The following is a 23,122-nucleotide window of genomic DNA, read 5'->3' as shown; positions in this document are numbered from 1 at the left end:
GGTTGTAACTCTTTATAAATCCTTTTTCTTTTAAAGGGCATTTTGAAAAATAAATGGTCAATACTCTACCTCTTGCTTAGTCTCAGCGAAGACCCCCGTAAGCAGTCTAATAAGGTAAGTGAGGAGATAATATGCTTAGTTTTCTGAGAACTAACCATTGCTTAGTTCGGGTGTCACCGAGTCACTATCCAGACTGAAATAGTTCTAGAAACCAGATCATGTGTGGTGGTTGTGTGTGAGGCTAAAAGGAAGAAGACATTTGGCACAAGTGTTTGCAGCTTTTTATATTAAGTGAATGCAAAATTGAGCTGTCTATCACTTGTAGCTTGAGCTGTGACTTCGCTAGATGGTTTTGTTTTCTGCTTGGTGGTGTAACGTCTGCTCATGTACTAATGAGTTTGAAATGGAGTAAGGAGAGGAAAATTCCTTCTCTGGTTGCAGCTCTGCTAGAGCCAAAGTGCTTTTACACTTATTGCTATTGACAGTTCACAGTCAAAAATAAGCGATGTTGCTAAAAGGGTTTTTGCTTACTGTAAGGGACTTGCTCTTTTGTCATCTTAATTTTAGCAAAGAATTTCTTTGCATAATCATGGTCTTCAGTTATTTTTTGCATTCTTGAATATTACACTACATGTTAACTTGAGACATGACTTACAACAACTCACAACTTTTTTCCAATCCGCTTCCTTTTCAGGTATCAAGTTATGCCACGCTTTTTGCTCAAGCATTGCCACGGGATGCTCACTCAACCCCTTATTACTATGCTAGACCTCAAAGCCTTCCACTGAATTACCAGGACCGCAGTGCTCAATCCGCCCAGAGTTCTGGCAGCATGGGGAGCAGTGGGATCAGCAGCATCAGCCTATATGCCCTCAATGGGCCAACACCAACTCCACAGTCGCTCCTTCCAGGGTAAATTTAGCCTTTTAAGTTCATAAATAAGTATGGAGAAGCCTAGAGATCATCTGCTTTATTTCCTCTTCTAGCTTCCTCCACCACCACCACCTCTGCAGTTTTATGTAATCTAGGATAAGCTGTCTTTGATCACCTCTTGATATCACCTCTTGATGATTCTCATACAGCTAGTTGGAGAAGAAACTGGGGACTGTTTAAGTATCTGTTCCTAGGGGTCACAGGGACAGGGATTTTCCTTTGGAAACAAGGGTTTCTATTTGCTTCCTTCTTAGGATGAAAAGAGTTGGAAAAAGCCATCTCCTATCTTGAAATATGTAAGTTTTTAATCTTTGAGTGGTTTTATGGGAATCCCATTGCTTTTTCAAATGATTTTTACTTGAAAGAAAAAAATCAAAAAATTTACTTTGTTAATGTTTACTTAGTTAATACTACCAAGCAGTACCTCTTCTACCAAGGTCTTGGGATGATGGCCTATTTATATTGAAAAGAATAAAGGCATGCCATATTTAGGTCAATGTCAGCATCCTTTAACTGATTTTAGTATCAGTTTAGCGTTTTTGACCTGTGATAAATGATACAGTACAGATTAGTGTCAAAATAGATTATCTGTGCGGGGTTTTGTTACAAAATCAGCTTTTCATCTAGATTTTCAGTGTTTTGTTCTTCTTATTGAATCAGTTAAATCCTTAGGACGTCTTGTCACTGTATTTCCTTTGTACAGTGTTTTTTTGACAGTTACAATACACAAACCTGATCGTACTTACAGGCATAGCTCATGTTCTAGTGGGAATTGCCAGGGTTTGTTTCTGGCTTCTCTTTAACATGCAAATGCTCCTAAGAACAATTTTTTGGAGAACTAAGTTCTTTGTGCCAAGGATTTACCTCTCTTTCACCATGCCATTGTTTGTAAGAGTAATAACAGATTTATTGATGTTGGCCTGAGGAGTTGACTTCTACAAAAAAAGTAGACTACAGCAAACAGTTTAACCTAGATTTAAAATCAATATGCTGAGTGTACGAGCTCTTCTAGTTGCTTATTTGTAGCCAATGTGTACGACTCATCAGAGAATAATCTTCTGTGTAAACAAGCGAGAGCCATGTCCAGGCATATTCTAAATTCTCAAATTGCTGTGTTCACATCAGTCCAGTCCATTACTAATATCTATAGTCCTCTTAGGTTCCATGATGTAGTGACACAGCTGATATTTTGATGTTGAAAATGCCCATCAGAAGGTCCAGTTGTGATCAGACTTGTTCAAGTGCCCACATATCTTCTAAAGACATTCTCATCAGCTTGATGGCAGGTGCCTTTATGGTGACTTTGGTTTTGCATAGGTATATAAATGCAGACATTGGACTTCACACATCATATGTCATATTTAGTAATCAAGCTGTAACTGGTTCCTCCACCTTCTCTGATTGTCAGCATACTTCCAAACTTGCTTTTTTTTTTTTTTTAATTACAGCCAAAAAGCTGTAGTTAAGTGATTCATTAAAGCACCCAGTAGTTCATGGGTTTGATCTAAACATTGGAGAAGGTGTCAGAGGGGAGGAAGGAGTTGAGTAGTTTTCTTGACAGCCAAGATATAGGTTGAATGGTTGTCTGAGGTAAGTAGGAAATTGTTGAACAGACCCTTCTCAGAGCCTGGTGTTCAACATTTTTTACTCAGGCTGGCAGCCTGTCATAAGTTGTGGTCCCACAGGGACAGCTGCTATGCCCCATGCTGTTCAATATCTTCAAAAGTGATCTGGGTGATGGGACTGAAAGCACACTCTGCAAGTCTGCTGATGCTAAACTGGGTGCTGAAGTAGACGTGGTGGTTTTACTCAGTTGGACAGCTGAGCTCCACCACAACCACTCTCTCACTCCTCCTTAGAAGAAGAGGCTGAGAAGAAAATATACTGGGGAAAAAAACAACTCATGCTGAGGTAAGGATAATTTAATTAAAGGGAAAAGGGAGGGGGGGAATCAAGCAAAGGCTGCATGGAAACATAGAGAAATTACTTTCTACTTCCCATCAATGAGCAATGCTTGGCCATGTCCCAGGAGGCAGGGCCTCAATACACATAGCTGTCATTTGGAAGGATGGGTGGCTTCATAATGAGAGGCCCCCTCTCCTTCCCTTTAATTTCTGAGTGACACCACGTGGTATGGAATATCCCCTTGGCTGGTTTTTAGAGCATCTCCTCCCCACCTCTTGCTCATCCCCAGCCTTCTGGCTCCGGGGGGGCTGGAGAGAGTCCTGCTGCTGTGCCAGCACTGCTCAGCAACAGACACAACACTGGTGTGATACCACTGCTGTTCTAGCTACATGTGCAGAGCTACACAGCAAGCTATGCAGCACTCTGTGGGGCACTGCATGGGAAGTCCCCTCCATTCCAGCCAGACCCAGTACAAATGTCAGTAGGGAGAGCCATCTTACTGAGAGACCTGAACAGGCTCAAAGAGTGGGCATGCAAGGATTGTACTAAGTTTAATAAAGACACATACATTTCACAGAGGGTGTCCTTTCCTCCTGTAGCTGTTCATCGAATCCCACAACTTTGCATTTGGCTTGTCTTCTGTTAGCCTGGAAGCCTCAGCCACGGCCCCCACCAGCCTTTCCTCTTCAAGTGTCACAAAACTCATCCTAGCTACCCCCACAGCACTTGTCCACGCTCCTGAGGACTGTAGCTGACCTTCTCCCTCCTTAGTGGCCCCCAGCACTGCATAGAGCCCTCCAGCTCCCCCTGACACCTGCAGCCTTGTTCCCAGTGCCCACTTTCCTGGCTCCTGACTGCACAGCAAGCCCAGCCGTGCAGATAACCACCTGTGAGGACACCAAGGTTTTTCCCTGAGCTGGGCCTGCAAGCAGCAGTGAGCCCAGAGAAGGGAGCACAAAACTAATGAAGGGGTTGGAGCATCAGACACGTGAGGCTGAGAGAGCTGGGACTGCTCAGGCTTGTGAAGAAAAGGCTCAGGGGATCTAACCAGTATGTGTCCATACCTGACCAGGGGAGCAAGGAAGACTGAGCTTAAGTCTTCTCAGTAGTGCCCAGGGAAAGGGCAAGGGGAAACTGGCAAAGCTCGTGCCACAGATAGCCCCATTGAAGCATAAACCTTTTACTGTGAAGTGGGTCATGGAAATACATGTGAAACACTGCAGGGGGTTGCCTGGAGAGGCTGTGTAGTGTCCAGGCTTGAAAGCATTCAAAACCTGACTGGACAAAGTCCCAGGCTACCTCCTCTGGTTGAGCAGGGGTTTGAGTACGTGATCTCCAGAAGTGCCTTCCAGCCTCCACCATCCTGTAATCCTTATACAGTACAGGCAGGTATATCAGTGAGGTTATTTCATCTCTCTGCCCGCTTGGGAATATCAGCAGAACCTGTGCTGTTCCCAACTTATTCTTGGTCTGACCTGTTCAAACTGTTCCGCTTTATAACAATTCCACTGCTTTCTCCTTAGTCCTGTAGCCAGTGAACTGGGCAACCCAAATCAGGTCTTTCTGTGAGCATTTGACCCCAGCACAAGAAGGACGTGAATGTATTAGAGCGAGTCCAGAGGAGGGTCACAAAGATAATCAGAGGCCTGGAGCACCTCTCCTATGAAGACAAGCTGAGAGAGCTGGGATTTTTCAGCCTGGAGAAGAGAAGGCTCTGGGGAGACCTTACTGCGGCCTTCCTGGGGCCTAGAGGAAAGCTGGGGATGGACTATTTGTTAGGGAGTGTAGTGATAGGAAAAGGGGGAATGGTTTTGAACTGAAAGAGGGGAGATTTAGATTAGAAGTTAGTAGGAACTGTTCCTTGGATGGTGGCGAGGCCCTGGCACAGGCTGCCCAGAGAAGCTGTGGCTGCCCCATCCCTGGAGGTGCTCAAGGCCAGGCTGGATGGGGCTTTGGGCAACCTGGTCTGGTGGGAGGTGTCCCTGCCCCTGGCAGGAGTAAACTTCTCAGTATCTATCATGCCCTTTTGTTTCTTACTGTGCTTTCTTGTTGGAGTATAACAGCCTGAATTCAGTGCCGTGGTCTTGCTGAGGCATTACAAATGCTAAACACAACCCTGTTGCTCTGTCTTGCTTGCTGTGTTCTTGTGCATCAGTTACATGATGCTGCGTGGCCATGCCATGAATTATGGTGTGGTGAGTGAGAAGGCAAATTCCTTCACCTCTATACATGAATGTTTGTGTTGCAGTCTTGTTTTATCTCTCCCTGCAACTGTGTTTTCACAGCTTCGTGGTATTGTTTTAGTGCTTTTTAAAAAATTATTATTTTAAATAAGTGAATATTTCCAGATTCCGGTAGGGGAAGATGGAGGATCTGTCAGGGGTAAAAGTCCCTTGCAAATATTTTCGACTTTGTTTTCATTGTCATGGTACAGAAATCAACTTCATCACCATGGTACAGAAATAACCAGGAAGATAACTCCTAGTCATAACGTTTTTTGCCTTTAAAGCTGTTTTAGTGAGAAGAATGACAAGTTTGAAAGGGAGGGAAATTGGAACTATCTAGATGCTCCCTCCTCCATCACATCTTCAGGCACTTGATACAAACTACCTGATATGCAGTAGCATGACAGTGAACTTTTTCCACTTTCTCTACTTTCCTTTAATTCTGTCTTGTGTGTAACTACAAATTCAAGTAGCAATTAATTTTATTTTTTTGTGGTTTGAGATAGGAACAATTGTATTCGCTTCTAGTCCATTTCAGTGTATCCACGCAATTCTGTAAATGAAGTATCTCATCCTCTGATACGAGGTTATATTTATTGAAATTCATTCTCCCCTCATTGCTTTTTTTTTTTTGTATGTGTGGATTTTATGTGTGGACCTTTGTTGATATTCCTATTTTCAATAAACAAACAAAAGCCCTCAAGTTTAGGGCATCTTTCATAATTTGCGTACCCCAAACCAGCTGATGGATATAGAGTCAAGGTTTTCAAGATGTTTCTTCCTTTTGTCCTTTTAGACAATCCTATCAAGCTCCAGGTGTTGGAGACTGCCTCCGTCAGCAACTAGGGTCACGCCTTGCATGGACTCTAACGGCAAGCCAGCCTTCTTTACAAAGTGCTACCTCAAAAGGCTTTTCAAATACCGTTTCCCGTGGTGTGCCAAGGTCAAGGCGAGAAGGGGACACAAGTGGTAAGCAAAGATGCATTTGTTGAATTTAACTTTCTACAACTCAAATTGTTTTATCTACAACCACCAATATTTTCTGAAATAGTTTTATAGCACGTTGAATTTTTTGAAGAGTTTTTCTAAAATGTATTTGATAGAAGGATAGACATAAATATGCAAGACTAGTATATTTAACCACAGTTGCTTTAGTTGGTTGCTAATTCATTTTTGCAACATTTGATTTGATGTGTTTTGGTTTTCTTAAAAGATTATGACTTTATTGCAGTGTTTGTCAGAATCAACTGATTGTGGGTACATGGAACAGATACTTTTGTGACGATCAAAAGATGCTACAGCTTTTAAAAAGTCAGGACAACAATTCAATGAACAGAACTTGCTGAAATACACTAAGCCATTTGTGATTCAGTCTTTTAAAACTTGGAACTGTGCATTGGGATACAGAGCCTTTAAAACTATTTATTTTTTAATTAATAGATTGTTTATGGTGGTTTTATTTAGAGTAATTGCCATGTTACTGTCAATTAAAAAAATAGACAAGCATTACTAATTTATTTCTTTAAGTGGCTGTAAACTTGAAACTGATGTCTGGAGGATGTATTCTGAATTTACGCAAGTGTAGCTAAGGAGGAACTGTTTACCAGATCATCTCTGCAGCAATTGTTGTGGAAGTTTCAACCCACTCTGCCTTTACTATAGAAATGGGAGACTGTTCTGAGTAAGGGAGCTAATGGCAGATGTTATCATCCTACATTGCTGTTACTGGCTGGTATAAAAAGAAAAAAAAAAAAGATGAGGTGTTTTGTATTTTTAATAACTCTTCTGTAATGATGCAGGGATAGTTATAAGCTTAAAATACGCTCTGTGAGCCCCTGCAGAAATTACCAGGTATTTTAAACTCCATCTAGATTCTTTACTGCTAACAGTGCACAAAGCAAATGGAACAGAGTTGTACTGGTGTGGCTGAGGGCAACACTGGGCAGCTAGAACCTAATTAACACTACTGTTGATGTGCAAGAGGATGGACAGACTTTTTCTCTCTTTCAAATCATGGAATCGTGCAATGGCTTGGGTTGGAAGGGACCTCACAGATCACTCAGTTCCAGCCCCTCTGCCATGGGCAAGGATGCCACCCGCTAGATCAGGTTGCCCAGGGCCTCATCTGACCTTGAACACCTCCAGGGATGGGGCATCCACAATCACTCTGGGCAGCCTGTGCCAGTGCCTCACCACCCTTTGAGTGAATAATTTCATCCTAACTTGTAATCTAAATCTTCCCTCTTTTAGTTGAAAAGCATTCCTCTTATTTTTGCTGTACTAATTGCTCTAAAGAGCAGTAGGTCTTGTTTTTGTTAACCATCCACGACTCCTCATTCCTACATGGAATAGCTATAAGGACCGAGTTTTCTTACATGTAGGCACTTGCTGAAGTAGTAGAACTGTACTCAGAATATGAAAGACTATTTTCAAGAAGATACACATTTCTGTGAATAAAAATTCTTATAATTCCTAATTTATTTTTCTTTTAAAATTTGTTGCTGTTAACTAGAGCTCTCGTATAACTGTACTTATACAGACAGTGCAATCAGGAGCATTGTAGTACAATTTAGCAATTAAAGGAGTGTGCACTTCAATCTTCTACCACTTCACTAAGACATCCTAAAAGGAACTAGCCACTCTTGTGTACATCTTGGACGTATGAAAGGAGTGTGAATTTTAAAGAGCATCTTAAGGTGATGGCTACTTTTGCCAAAATAGGAATACCATTTGTTGTTACTGTTGTTGTTTTTATGCTGGGATCTGTTTGGGAGGCAGACTGATGAGAATAAGAGTGCTGTCAAATTTGGAAGAAGTATGTTGAAGCATCTCAATTTCCAGATTACTATCAACTGGAGAGTTGAAATCCCTACGGTCTTGGTGTTGTAAATGAAGTCACAAAAGTAGATGGTGCTGTCTAGTCCAGAACATGTGGGAATAGTTGCAGGGACCTGCATAGCATCTTCTTCAATCTTTTATTTCCTGTAAATCAATTAGTATCCCAAGTCTCAAATGTAATCTAGCATCTAACTAGTTATATGAGCAAGACTGCAGAATGTACCTACAGGGGGCCTACAGGAAAGCTGGGGAGGGACTCCTTGTCAGGGAGTGGAGTGATAGGACAAGGTGGAATGGCTCTAAACTAAAAGAGGGTGGGTTTAGAGTAGACATACGGAAGAAATCCTTCACCCTGAGGGTGGTGAGGCCCTGGCACAGGCTGCCCAGAGAAGCTGTGGCTGCCCCATCCCTGGAGGTGCTCAAGGCCAGGCTGGATGGGGCTTTGGGCAGCCTGGGCTGGTGGGAGGTGTCCCTGCCCATGGCAGGGGGGTGGACCTGGAAGGCCTTTAAGGTCCCTTCCAACCCAAACCTTTCTGTGGTTCCGTGAATGCTGCAATAGTTTTACTAAATCAGAGATTCATTAATTGTATTTACTTTTTTCTCTTTGCCAGCTCTGTAGCTGTTATGCAGCTGGCAGTCTGACTTTGATTAATATTTTTACACTGAACAGTGGTGTTCAGCATTGCGTAACGCTTTTAAACAGGCAGCTCTCCATTCTGAATTAACTCTGATGTTCTCCTCTCTAAGTCCAAACTAAAAGCTTCAACTGTGTTGATTAAGAAAGGTGAAGTTACTGTGATGCTTGCCTCAGAACTTGTTCTGGTGATTGAATTAGAGAAGATAACAAGTTTAAGAACTCGCTGAAGTGTTTGTTAAAACACAACATGCCCCATGTCACACTAGCTGACCTGATCTGACACAATTCAAGGTATTGGTAGAGGCAGGCACGGGGAATTACCAGCTTTCCTGTCAGTTTGTTATATTAAATGTCAGAAAAAAAAATATATAATTACAGGTTATAGTTTATATGTACAGATTTTCTGATTTCCTTTTTTCTTTTCTTTTTTTTTTTTTTTTTTTTTTTTTTTGCTAGGCATCTACATAGTTTGTTGAATCTGTGATCCAACTTGATTGTCCCACCAAATCTAAATCCTGTTTTCTTTTCTTTCTAGGCTCTGTTGAAATAACTGAAGCAAACCTTGTAAGAGATGTTTTGTATGTCTTCCAGGGAATAGATGGCAAAAACATCAAAATGTGCAATTCTGAAAATTGCTATAAAGTAGAGGGAAAGGTACTGTATGGGGACTTGTCTTTCATATGTCAGCAGAGTGGTGTGTAAGACAAGAATAGCAACAACAATTATGTAGATAAAAAATACTAACCGAAGTCATTACTTGCTCTGCACCCCCCCGCCCTTTTTTGTTTGAACAACAGAGTAATTTCAGTTACTATTAAGCAATCTTCTATTTTCAGTCAAACACAGTTCTTTGATGCCTTCAGCAGGATGGAGGAAAGTCACCATCAAACAAATGCAGGGGCGATATGAAACAAAATTGCCTTTTTTGGAGGATGACAAGGAAACCCAGATGGTTGAAATTTGTGTGTGCTTTTGCCTACTTTAACATTTGGAGGCAAACACGTGGAATTCTAATATTTTATGTTGTGGCTGAAAGATTGAAAGGACCATGTCTGTTGCTGTTAGCATAGTGCTCAGTCCAAACTTTTGTGCGTACATGTGCATAGAAATAGGCACAGAAACAGATACCAGGCCTATTATTATACTAGGGAAGTATAATATCAGAGTTTAGAATTGAAGAAATTTTGGACCTTGGAATTAGTCCTGACTGCTTCATCCTTGCTGCTGTGAGTGAAGGCACAAGACTGGGGAACAACTATAGCTATCATAGTGAGGACTGAAAGTTCTTACATCTTTCTGTTTTAAAGAGCAATATAAATGTGCCGTTATTAATTTAAAAACAATTGGCTGGGTTAGGTCCCAGAAAGAAACCTGCATTTCATAAGTTGTCCGGAGGTAGTACCCAAGCTGACCTTACCTAGCTACCAAGGTAGGCTCTCAAGAATTAAGCCAGTACAAAGACTTCTAAGTTAACAGCTTAATTTGAGGATTTTGGTCATCATTGCCTTCATCAGCGTATAAAAATGAATATCAAGCAGATGCAGATTTTTGACCACGTTTTTATTGGATAAAAATTAGCAGCCTGAGTAATGGCATGTATGCTAGGCACTTGGCATTATGGACTTGATTACAACTTAAAAGAGGTCAGATGAGGCCATGCAGCTGGTGCTACTTGCTTTAGTATCTTATTATTCAGTATTTAGAAGATACTGCATCACAATTCAGTTTCAGCTTACTAATTGCTTTTCATGTTCTTGTTCGATTGGGAAGACAGTGCTTCTGATTGCATTAGGAACTTTATACTATGACAATATGACTTAGCCCCAAAATAGCTGGGAGCTGCTTTGGGGTCACTTCGTGTTCAAGAGCACAGTAGACTTATGATATCTGAACTGACTGCCTGTTTTTCTCTGTAATAATAGCAAAAAGTGAAATACGTAATTGCTCCCCTCATAGCTTTATAATGACTTCTAGGGCTGCTTATGGGGAGGGGGGGAAGGGGAATGGAAACCTTATGTTCATTCAAATCTTGTTAATAAATGTATTGCTAAGGATGTCATCTTCTACACCTGCAGATGCTGCAGAGTTTGTAATTCCTCAACACCTGCACTGTTAAGTTCTGTATATAAATTAAATTATATATGGCAGAGGAAAGATAGGGTAATGGATTTTTCTGGAGGAATGTGGAGAAAACATAGTAAGTGGTACCACTAATTTTGCAATGGATTTCATTACTTTTTTGCATAAATTCCGCATCCAGTAGGCTAGTTGGAGGTGAAAAATCGTTTTACTTCAATTTAATAATTATGTTAATACAAGGAGTTTGGTTATTCAGGTGCTTTCTGGTCAATAATGCTGTTTCCTGAGAACTCAGTGTCTTCTGGGTTATTTTTGTGAAGTCAGTTGTCTTCCGTCCTTCTTTGTTGGCACTTGTACTGAGCTACAGTGAAGACTACATTGACGACCTGCAGCTGGAACTTGTCCTGATGAATGAGGAGTAGCAAGATCATACCTACTCTGCTTGTGTTGCCTGCATGTTTGGCAAAAAAAAAAAGTCAAAGCACATAGTTTTCCCACAGCTGCATGAGTTTGAACACAGAAAAGAAGCAGTCTTCTATTTTTAAAAGAATATTACTCAAAGTCTGTTATTTTATTCCCAGAAAGTAACATACTTGACAATCTGTTGATTCTTGCTTGAATGTTTTCTAGGATTAATCTTCTTATTAGTCTGCTGGTGACTTTCAGCACTGTGTAAGCCAGCAGCTTCCGATTGTATCTAACAGATACACATATAATAACTCTAAGCCAATTTTGCTTCTTCCTCATTTGATTCTCGAGGATGTCTAATTGTGCTTAATGCTTGCCAAGCACTCCTTAATGGTAGATTTCTAAATAGCTCTTATGTCATCACTTTGGTTATAACCGTGGACAGTATTTCTATCTATGTCAAATCATAATGTATCCTACAGAAACTGTTCAAGTAGCGAAAGCTGGTCTGTACAACCAAACAAAAGAGTCAGGGGCTGAACTCTGGTCTTACAATGAAGCAGTGCTGCCTGGTTCAAGTCCACACTGCTGTGCCTATCCCCCTCGGTAACTGATTTTTATCTTGGAGAATGTACTGCTAACTAAAAGGCTTAATGAGTGAGGTGGATCTGTAGTTGGCTCGTTAGTGCCCTTCCTTGCTTTTGTTTGGACTGTTCTGGTAGCTCTCCAAGTCAAAATTGTCTGTAAAGATCAGGTAGGACCAGGTGTTATGGGCAAATGTCAATCTCTGCCTCTTGGCCTAATGGATAAGTCGTATTCTTTGGTTTTATCTGTCAAACAAAATTCTGCAAACTCATTCATGTGTGTTCTTGGGCAATGTGATGAAATGGGGTAGAAGCAGATCCTAGGCAGGACCAAGAGGATGAGCAGCATCTTACGTGCTGGTAATTTGAAGGAAGAAATGTACTGTTTAAGAAGAGAGTAATTGTTAAATAGGTTGCTGGGAACTAAGGCAGGCTTGCAAAATTAACTGAGATACTGTATAAAAGAAAAGGAGGAACAAACTAGAAAAGCTCAGAGATACTCGTGATTAAACAACTTGTAAAGCTGTTACTGGTGCATCTGACTTAAACTTGGAATTCAGATTCTGTAAGTTTTGGTTCCTGATGCCTAGTCTGGCATTGGGTCATTTATGTTCTATTAAAGATTTATTTCACATGTAGTAGTAACTAATTGTTTTCTTCAGGTTTCTTTACTGGCTTCGGTCATTGACACCTTTTTCTAGAGACCTGATATTTTCAGCATATCAGGATAAGATGAAGTGTGATTCTGAATCACCTTTCTGTTACTGTCATAATTGTCTAATGTACAAGGAATGTACAGTGTGAATACTGTAACGTTAAGATTCCCAAAAGGGAAGATCCTGAAGTTGCCAGTAATATATTTGTTGCTGCTTTCTTTCCATGGTTTATATGTATAAACTTTATGCTAACTACATGGTTGCCTGTGTTTTTTGGCACTGTCTCTGCTGTAGAAGTTAATATGATGGTTTCCTGAGTTGTCTTGTTTTATGTGGAAAAGAGACTTCTGTGGTGTGATTTGACTTCAACTTACAACTTCTGTTTCTGTTAATTTTGTAGGTGAGCTTGTCCAAATCTCTCAGAGATACTACAAGTAGACTCGCAGAGTTGGGATGGCTACATAATAAAATAAGAAAATACACAGACCAGAGGAGTTTGGATCGTGCGTTTGGACTTGTGGGTCAGGTAGGTCAGCTAAAGAAAACTGATTTTGCTACAATATTTCAGTCTTCTTTCCTTTAGAAGCTTCTGAGTAAAATGCAGTGCTGGAACGGTGGGTAAACTTTGGAGAACTTGTAGCTTGAATCATTCATCCTTTCATTTACACCTTTCGTGGACTGCTGCTGTTGGTATGGGTCTGAAGGCAAGGGAAAGGCATTTGCCCTTGATGGTCCTGAGAAGGACTTGCTTCATTTATAGCTGGAAGGTCTCATGCATAGGTTCCTTCTTTTTGAATTTCACATATTTCTTGAAGCGATAATGCACTTTTATAAACAAAAGCATTGCTTAAGTGGGATGGTGACATTTTGAAGCTAATTAATCACTACTTCAGTTGTTAAGGTGACCTATGCCGGAGATGCTCTTGTCTTGTCAGCTAATGTTTTGCTCATGTGTTAACACTGCACTAACTACATGAAAATGCAAATACCCTGTTATCTGCTGCTCTTTCTTTTGAATACAGCATCAAAAGAATGTCAAATTTTGTTTTTATAGGTTTCATCAGCATGATTTGTAGTCTACAGTAACTTCACAGCTGCTGTAATACTCAAAACCACATTTACTGCTAAGGCATTCCCGTTTCCTCTCACTTGCTTCCTCTGTAAAACTGGATATTATCCCTTCTGAGTCGACAGAAATGTTGTCCTTGCCTCTAGGCATAACATCCTACCTAACCTGCAAAGAAATTGAAGTGCTTCTCCCTTCAATCTAATTTTTCTTAAGAGGTCAGTAGAGACACTGTAGTGCTTCCTACTTTTCTGATGTTCTATTCTGTTCCCTTCTGTCTCTTATTCTAAGTAACCCTTTTAGTTACATATAAATTATTTTTCTAGTGATCCAATGCTGATTTCCATGGTTTATATAGTAGTGTTACTGTATATGCATTTTTCTTCACTCTCCACCTTCTGTCTGGGTGAAGTTTCTTATTCTTTATCTAGTAACTTCTTGCTTATGCTTATTTTTACTGTCTCTGCCTTTTATCTTCAAGCTTACAGTAAGGAGAGAACTTTAATTCTTCAGTGAATTTAAATGTGCAGTATCGCAGATATCATATGTAGCAGAGCAGAAGGCTGTGCAGCTAGTTAGCTGAATCTGCATAGCTTTAATGCTGTTAATTTTGCTCGAGGCAAATATATATTATATTTTTAGTGTGTAACTGTACAAAGAAAAACATATTTCTACTCCTACTACCAGTATCTGGACGAAAAGAGTATGTATTACTGCTCTTCATTGCTTTTATAGCTGACAATTTCAGGTGCTGCACAATGTGCTTTAAGAATTTGTGCACAAGAATATATTGTGCATTCTGAAGATTATTTTGTTACTACTTTAAAAGAGCACTTGTCTAAGCACATGTTTAAACCACATGTAGGATAAGATGTGTGCAGGATAAGATGATTGCTTTTTACCAAGCAAAATAACAGGAACAGACAATTATTGAAGTAGAGATACACCAATATACTGCACTTTGACATTTGCTGCTTAGTGTGGAAGTTTTACTTTGTCCTCAGAAACCAAAAATTATAATCAGCAATGACATATAACTTGCTTTATATTTTGACATTTTACCCATTTGGAAAAAATATCCAGTTGAGGTAATGGGCATTTTAAACTTTTTCTCTTGAGCAAGCATCCTTTTTCTTTCCTGAATTCTCTTTTGCTGTAGATGAAATCAGAATTCTAGGATAATGTCCAGTTTTCTTTGGCATTTTAGGAAACAAAAATCTGTAGTTCATAATGCAGGAATTGGTACTGGATATAAATTTTAACTTCCAGAACTTCTCTGAAAAGTAGATGGATGGTTACATCTTAAATCTTTTGAACACTGAAGTCAGTGGTACTGACCTCACTTTTTCTGTAGATGCATACATGGCATATTTGAATGTTTTCTTGGAGTCTCTACTCGGCCCTCTGTCTTGACAAATGCTACTTTAATAGGTTCAAAAATGTACTGAAGAAGCAAGTGAGAAGAAATGAAAAGTGCAGTTACACATGAGGGGATTTCTTTTTGCCCTTCAGTATTCTCTGGAATATAGTGAATTTTGTATTGCTTCCTAAGTGATAAAATTGAATTGAAGAAAGGAACTTTCTTTCTTCAATCAAGGATACAATGACAAGATTAATGATTTTTTTTTTCTAGGCTTCTTAGCATCTTAGCAGGTAGGCGTCTTAGCAGAAAAGAAGATATATTTTTTTCTTGTGCTTGTAGTAGTGATTTCTCCCTTGTACATGCTGCAATGAATAAATATTTTACTTCAAGCTCTTGGGTTTGTGTGAGGTTTTTCTTTTTCTCTCTTTTTTTTTTTTTTTTTTTTTTCAAATTACTTAAAATGGGTTGAAGGGAAGGGCCTGGGGAAACAATTTAAAAAGAAAAGAAAAAGGTTGGGTGCTCTTGATGTTTTAAGCTTTCATGACAATGGTACCTCTATTCTGCTTGCAATCTATTAAAATAGAGATCAAAATCATTACCTGAGAATTGTTTGAGAAATCAGTTCTGAAGAATTTGTGCGCACGCAAGCACTTCTCAAACAAACAAAAAAATGTTCGAAGTCAAACACTTTCAACTTTTTCCAAAATTAATGAGCTGTATTTTTATTCAATTTTAGAAAATGTTGCAGGATTTTTTTAGTCTATCTGCTAAATTAAGAACACAACCAAAAAAAAAACAACAGGTCTCCCAAACTGTAGAACACCGTCCATTAAGACAAGAATTCCGTCAGGAATTATTTTAAAAAAATCTTTATATATTTATATTTAAATAACACCAAGTACCCATTCTATGGGTTTCTTAGGTTATACTTAGTATTATTTATTTCTCGAGTGTCAAGTGAAAAGTACCCATTGCATGGCTGCCAATGGGTAAAAAGCCAAAAGCTTAGATTACTTGATCCAGCAGCACTTAGTGGGAGTGTTCTTTTATGACCATTATGTTTTCTACTTCATGTCATGTAGTCTATACTGTGCATATGATGACAGCTGCCTGACTTAGATTCTGTTTTTAGAGGCCTTTTTGAAAATGAAACTATTACTTTATCACTTGGTGTCTTTTACATAATTCAAAAAAAGCTCTTCGGGGTAATGTTTCCATTTACACATCCCTATTGTAATTATGAATATCTTTATTGAGATGATGACAAAGTCTCACGACAATGTGCATGTTCTTGGAAAAGGACTGCATCTCCAATGGAAGCACTTATATGTTGGAACATTTTCTAAGATTTGTCCCCTAAAAATGTTATTTTTAGCTCAGTTCCTTTTAGGACACTTCTAACTACCTTCAGAGTATGATGATGGGATAAGAGCTGCTCCAGATGAAAGCAGAAAGATATTTCCTGATGATTTTTTTTTTTTCTTTCTCTTACAGAGTTTTTGTGCAGCCTTACATCAGGAACTCAAAGAATACTACCGACTTCTGTCTGTTTTGCATTCTCAGGTAAACTAGGAGGCTCTTATTAAACTTTATAATTCAAACAGTGTAAAGCACAGCAACTCCTAAAAGGTAGTACCTAGGAGTCCCTTTGGAAAGGGAGGGATGTATAACAGTTGCTATTGACAGTGGATGCAATTCTCTGTAACGTGTGCACTCCTTGGATATATACGTATATTTATATCAATGAATATTTTTTCTTAGAAATTCACTGTTATGTGATGTTCTACATAAGCAAGAAATATAAGCTGTGTTTCTGTGTTCCCTTTTTGCTTCACTTTGTCAGTTTCATTGCGTGATACTTTTATCATTCAAATCCCAAGCAGCATGACGTGTTTGTGAAGGGTGAATAACATTCCTTCTGTATTTCAAGCAGTGCATAGTTCAGTAGCTAGTAACAAGGACAGTTTCAACTTTTTGTTTTGTCTGAGGCTGGTTGTGCATTTTCCTTGTCCCTTCTGCTGATCGAGTCAGATGCTTCAGTGTTATATTATTTTTCTGTGCTGCATAGACCAACTCAGTGCTGATAGTCTGCAGTTTGTCCACAAATTTATATAGGTATGTGCATCTAGATGCTAGCTCTAAAATAATTTTTTTTTCTTTGATATGTGCTTTTTTTTTTATATGGGACTTTCAGGGAATTCATTATTGCTAATTGAGAAAAAAAATATTCTGAGAATTAACCCAACATTTAATTAAAATGCCATTTGAAAGAACAAAGTAGAAGAACCTATCATTTAAATCATAAGCTTTTATATGATTTTTCAAAGCCTCTAATCCTTTCTTTACTCACTTGCAGTTCCTCAACATTTCTAACTTTGGATTGCCTGTCATTTGTACTAATGTTTTCTTCCTGGCTATGATTGGGTTAACCTTTTTGTAATTATTTTCTGCTCTGTCTATAATATGTCTGGTCTCTTGGGTTGCTGTAGCTTTGATTTATTCTAACTTCCAAAACGTTTTGACCATGAAAATATTACACGTGCTTAAAGCACATCTTTCAGACCTCTTTACCCTTCCTGCTCCACTAAACTGTTCAAAAGGAGAGATGAGTCCGATGGGAGGAGATGTGTGTAAGAGAAAAAGGAATGGAAGGTTCTACTGTCACCTTCCAACTACATTTGCCTCTGTGCTGGGTTGACCACAGCAAGCAGCCAAGCACTCATTCTGCCTCTCACTCCTGTCATTTGCAGGATGGAGAGAAAACGGAAGGCAAAAACACTTGTCAGTCAGGTTAATGATGATTTGATAGGAAAAGCAAAAGCTGTGTGCACAGGCAAAGCAAAAAGAGGTTTCATTGGTGTTTTTCCAGTTGTAGAAAGAAGTGCAAAGTTGGTTTTGTTGTTTTTGTTCTTCTCGGAACATCCAAATAAGATCTTTCTCTGTGTCTTCTAGGATCTCTTTAATTGTCTTATTTTATCGTTATCTATATTATTAATAGCATATTCTTTCTCAGCTCATACTTACTTTAGATCACTCACACTACCTTGATGTTCTTCTGCATTGACTTTAATCCTATCAAACTTTACTTTTCAGCAATACCATGAAGTAAAGACAAGAGGTGTCATTTCCAGGATTCAGAAGGAGCTTGTTCTGTTTTTCTGTTTCTTTTTGCTGTACCTTCCAAAGAGAACAGAACATGCTTCTTCTTTCTCTTCCATCCTTTTTCCCTATAGAATTGCAGTTTTCCTGGAAGAATCTTTTGGGGAGATAACCACTTAATCAAGTTGTCCCAAATAGAATACTCATTCCATTATGAGGTTATATATATATATATATATATGTAAGTTAGTGTTTTCAGGAATTAGAGGTATTAGTATGCAGTCTACACACTGGAGCTATCATTCCATGTAGAGATGTGCACACCCAAGTGAACCTTTTCAAACATCTTCCCACTCACCTACCTGTGCCATTGACAGAAGAATCTGATATAAACAGGTTTTCTTGCTTACAAGAAGCTCCAAGTTTTCATTAAGTTGAATTCACTTACAGAAGCATTAGGCTAAATACCTGTTATATGATGATAACTCACCTGAACCAGATGACCTTTGTCCAAGGGTTCTGAAGGAGTTCAGATGTGAAATCACAGAGGAAGAGGAATTGCTTGAAGAGGAAAAAATCTCAGGGGGGCTGTGGCTGAGACTTACTGGCTAACAGAGGACAAGCCAGATGCAAAGTTGTGGGATTTGATGAACAGTGAAATGAGCAGGAGGTTAGTACAAAACAAGAGTGATCATCTTGCAAAGTGTACTTCCCGATGGTGTTGTGGCAGAAGGCAGTATCTGCGTATTGAAAAGAGGATTAGACAAATGTGTTACAGGCAGGTCTGTGAACTGCCATTAAAAAGGGTGAGCAAGGGTGTGTCCTCTGACATGCAGAAGGCTACAGCTGGGATGCAGGGAGCCTAAGGGGAATGGAGTATAGGGAGGGGTCAGCTTTGCATGTTTTTGCACACCATTTTTTTTTGCTATTATTGGAGATAAAGCAATAGTCCATCTAGACAGTGTTCTGACAGAGCGTGGCATTTCTTATGTTCATAATCAATGGGACAGAAATTTTGAAGAAACAAGTCAGTGTTCTCAAGACTTCTACCAGAATATCCCCAAGGTGCGCTTGATGACTTGTCTACTTTATTTTAAACAGTGATGGAAAAATCTACTTTTTTGAAAGATGCTGCCTTGCCAAACTTTATACTTTAATTCCTTGACACCAGATAGGGGATCGTGTCTTAGAATTGAGTACATAATGCATTCCTGTATTCATGAGTCCATACAACTTGTTAGATTAGGAGTTCAGTTAGCTGCAGTTCAGGCACAGTACATAACAAGAATCTCATCAAAGGGTTCTCTGTTACCTTTTTCTCTCTAACTTTTTTACATCTTCAGAGCTTTCCCCCAAACATTTTCTTCCTCTGAAAGAGTCTTCCTATATGTACCACATACTATTCCATAAGTTTTTCATGTCTTTTCCTTTCAGACTCTTTTCAAATTATCAGCCCTTTCAAAAATACACATTCATGATGAAGATGTTACTTCAAACTCTCTTCCCTAGTGACAAAGGGCAGTTCTTGCTTACATCTGCTTATTATTGTCAAGTTCTAAGTTTTTCTGAGATGAGTTGTTTTCCTTTTTTTTTTTTTTTTTTAATAAGACAGACCTGCATTATTAGCAGTTATTTTCTTCTGTTTTGCTAGACTAAATGGGTCTTGAGTTTTCTAATTGTCTCTGCTTTTGTTCTGCTTGCATTTGACAGCATTCTCTGCGCTTTGTGGCTATGCACGTTCTTGAGCATTGCCAACCAAAAATCAAATGTGCATAAATTCAGCCAATGCATTTGACAAAATATGTGCTAGATTAGGAAGCAAAATCAGGAAGTTGAATGAATTGGTTGTAGCGTACAGGAAGAAATAAATCATTTTTTTTCCGAAGACTTTATTTGCTTGGACTGTTTTAGGACTGCTTGCTTCTGTATTCTTAGCTTGTCTTCCTGTCCTGCTTACTCCATCTGTGCTTGTACGATACATCTGCATCTCGAATGCAAGAAATTCATTTGTATTTTCCATGGTGTTGTGAGACTCATATGTGTGGTAGTCACATCGTGACAGTTATTTCTCACCATAGATGTTTGTACTGATGGTAGCAATTCCTTGATCTTGCTATATAGCTAATTTAAGTTCTGATGGCTTTTCAAGAAAGACGTGAAACAGAATTTATACCATGTTGAACTAAAGGAAGTTAAGTTGTCTGTGCAGTAATAAACACTGTACCTCCTATACCCTTCATGTTTTCCTTCAGATATTTTCCTTTACTCTTTTCTGAGTATCTCTTTGGCTAGTGTTTGCTGTCTTTCAGGATCTCTGTTCTCCTTTGCCCTTCTCTCTTTTCATGACTAACACCTTGGTTTATTTAACTTTCTTGGTCTTTGCGCTCTGTCTGTCCTATTACACTTCTGCTCATCTCTATCCTTTCAGCTGCACTTGATTCTCTGTTTCCACCTGTGTGGCTCTCAGGTTTTGGACCAATGATTTTTATAAGAGAACATATAATGGTGGGTATTTCAAGTGTATTAATAAAGAGCTAATGTCAGAACAAAAAGTATGAAACACCATTTCATGCTTCAGTACTTGCCAGTTTTGTTCCTTGATCTATCTATCTGTTTCTAATTTGATCAGCTCCAATTGGAAGACGATCAGGGCGTGAATTTGGGACTTGACAGCAGTTTAACACTTCGTCGTCTTCTAGTCTGGACGTATGATCCTAAAATAAGGTTAAAGACCCTTGCAGCACTTGTTGATCACTGCCAAGGTCTGTTTAATGTTCATTTGCCATTTTGGGGGAAGTTGTTTAACTTTTGAGTGGTTATGCATGCCAATTATAAATATCAATAATGTTACTGATGTAAATGTTGTTTTTGAACATTTTGAGTAGCTAATCCTCAGAAGTATCTCTTTTTCTCATTTTAAACAGAAAACAATCAACTACAATGCTGTTAATATGCACTTAAACTTGCTTTTTTTTTGTTTTTAATAAGGGCATGCTTAAGATATTCTTCAGATTTTGGGAACGTGCTTTTCATACTGTTCCCAGTTCAATTTTAGTTACCTTTCAGAGAATATTATACTGCCGTAAATCCCACTAGCACACTACAAAATGGCTGGCTCAGTCTTTTCACTGTTACGGGTGTTCCTCTATGCATGTTGCCATGTATAGGAGAGATTTGCAGCTTTTCTGCAGATTTGTGTGAAACAACAGAACTTCACAAAGCTGCAAATAGCATGTGGCTGTGCTAGCAATCCACAAGAAAGAGCTAAGGAATGGTGTTGGAGTTGACCAAAAGTTTGGCCACTAACCAACCTATAAGTTACGCTTCGTTTTGAGGGTACGTCAGCTTGGCTGTCTTTGAAAATAAAGGGAGATTACAGGCCTGTGGAAAGTACATCTTAACTGAAAAGTCTTGTATCACCTGTTCTACCTTGATTATTGAAATTGATGACAATTTGGGGAGAAAAAAAAAAAGGCTTCACTTTGAAGACGTTCATGAAAACTTTGAATGCTATAACCTGTGCTGCAAGGAACACTTAAGCTGTATAGCATAACAGCAAAAGAAGTTCTAGATCTATTTTTTTTTTTTCTTGGAGGGAGGAGATGTCATTACAAGATGACAAGATCCTGCCTAAAGGGGAGCTACTGGGGAGACTAACTGAGAAGCAGAAAAGATGTTTATGATTATGATGCACACAGAATATCTGAGGAAGTCAAGACTGAGGGAAACAAATGCTGAGGCTCGTTTAATGCCCTTCTAATTGGCATGCTGGGGAAGAAAAGAAGCATAAAGTCCACCTTTGTGGATGATCTGGCACTGTATATTTTGGATTCCTCCAAGCTGCCATGTACTGGACAGAATAACGTGTCAAAAAACTAGGCTTAATGCTTCAGTGAGATAAATGATTCATGCTTTAAAAGCTAACCATTCCCAGTCAATGTTTAAAAAAACACTTACTTTTGCTACATTTTAGAATCACTATTCAATAAGCCCTGAATGACATACGGGTAGTTAAAATTGATGGCTGCTGAATTTAAGTGTAGTGTATATATTTTTCTTTCATACAGTTTTTGTTTCTCTCTCTGATGATCTTACAGGGAGAAAAGGCGGTGAACTAGCTTCAGCAGTTCATGCCTATACTAAAACAGGAGATCCCTACATGAGGTCTCTGGTTCAGCACATTCTTGGCCTGGTATCCCATCCTGTGCTGAATTTTCTTTATCGGTGGATTTATGACGGGGAGCTGGAAGATACATACCATGAGGTAATTCTTATATGAGAAATAATTCATCTCTTCATTTGCTTTATGGGAGAGTCTGTGGGAAGCTTAGAGAAGAACTGGAGAAATAAACAGTGATATAAACATATATTAATTGCTCATATTATACAATAACAACATGAAGCGTGACACGTCTTCATGGACCGATTATTTTTGTGGTGTCCAAACGTTGTGGAGATGCATTATGTTGTCTTTGATGAATCGTATCCTGGGTCTGTTTAGTAGAGGCAGAATAATGGATTAAGGGTAGATGCTTGCATCTGAAGAAATTGTATACATTACTATTACTACACAAAGCAAGAAAGAAGACAGATGACAGAGTTCTCTAACTATTTAGAATGCGAGTCTTGTATTTGGATAAAAGCTTAATCTCTTCTGAAGTAAGAGACTGAATATTCTGCTTTGACTACCTGTTGTTATCCCCAGCTTCATAAACAACTTTAGTTTGTCAAATGGGGTAGAACAGCTTATGGTTGCAGATTTTCTTTGGAAAATCTACATGTATTTGTTGTAACTTCTCTAACAGCACATTCTAGTAACGCTCCTTTTCTTCTTAAAGAGTTTATGTGTTTTTAAGCTTTCCCAATTATTTTTCCCATCTCCAATCAGTACAGTCTTGTTAAACTGAGATTTTGTTTAGTTCCAAAAAGCCAAAGAATCATTTTCAAAATGAATTGACCAGTCCTGAGAAGAATCTGTGTAACTTGGATGTGGAAAGTGCTGTCTGATTCCTGAAGCTGTCCATCAAAATTCAAATGAGTACAAATATCACACATGGCTGATCTTTAAGGTCATCTTGAGCAGACTTGCATAAAATATCTATGAATCTTTATGTCCAAAAGTGTAGAAATGTAGCCTTGTCTTTCCAGCTACCCCTCAGACTTGAGAGGTTGGGGGTTTTGGTTGTTTTTAAATCATTCATTAGCTTTCAACTCTTTGTCTGCTTAAAAATTTATATGCTTGCTCTGAGGGTGTTCTTAATACTGCAAATCACTGTTGTATATGTGTATATTGAAAGCTACTATTTATCATAGGCGGTTTTCAAACAAA

The 23,122-nt window shown here is 38.9% G+C and overlaps 1 protein-coding gene across 1 annotated transcript in view; it reads left to right on the top strand.

Annotated features, from left to right (window-relative positions):
- The window catches only part of TUBGCP3 (tubulin gamma complex component 3), a 52,442-nt gene that overhangs the window by 12,264 nt on the left and 17,056 nt on the right, over nucleotides 1–23,122 (top strand). Inside the window, exons 4-11 of the mRNA XM_084495341.1 lie at nucleotides 37–114; nucleotides 695–912; nucleotides 5,860–6,032; nucleotides 9,074–9,192; nucleotides 12,666–12,791; nucleotides 16,189–16,257; nucleotides 20,423–20,555; nucleotides 21,891–22,057. Of these exons, the coding sequence (XP_084351467.1) occupies nucleotides 37–114; nucleotides 695–912; nucleotides 5,860–6,032; nucleotides 9,074–9,192; nucleotides 12,666–12,791; nucleotides 16,189–16,257; nucleotides 20,423–20,555; nucleotides 21,891–22,057 (1,083 nt within the window). The remainder of the gene's footprint in view (nucleotides 1–36; nucleotides 115–694; nucleotides 913–5,859; nucleotides 6,033–9,073; nucleotides 9,193–12,665; nucleotides 12,792–16,188; nucleotides 16,258–20,422; nucleotides 20,556–21,890; nucleotides 22,058–23,122) is intronic.

The sequence above is a fragment of the Aythya ferina genome (assembly GCF_964211825.1).
Source record: "Aythya ferina genome assembly, chromosome: 1".
Lineage (NCBI taxonomy): Eukaryota > Metazoa > Chordata > Aves > Anseriformes > Anatidae > Aythya > Aythya ferina.
This window is presented reverse-complemented; position numbering and strand designations above follow the sequence as displayed.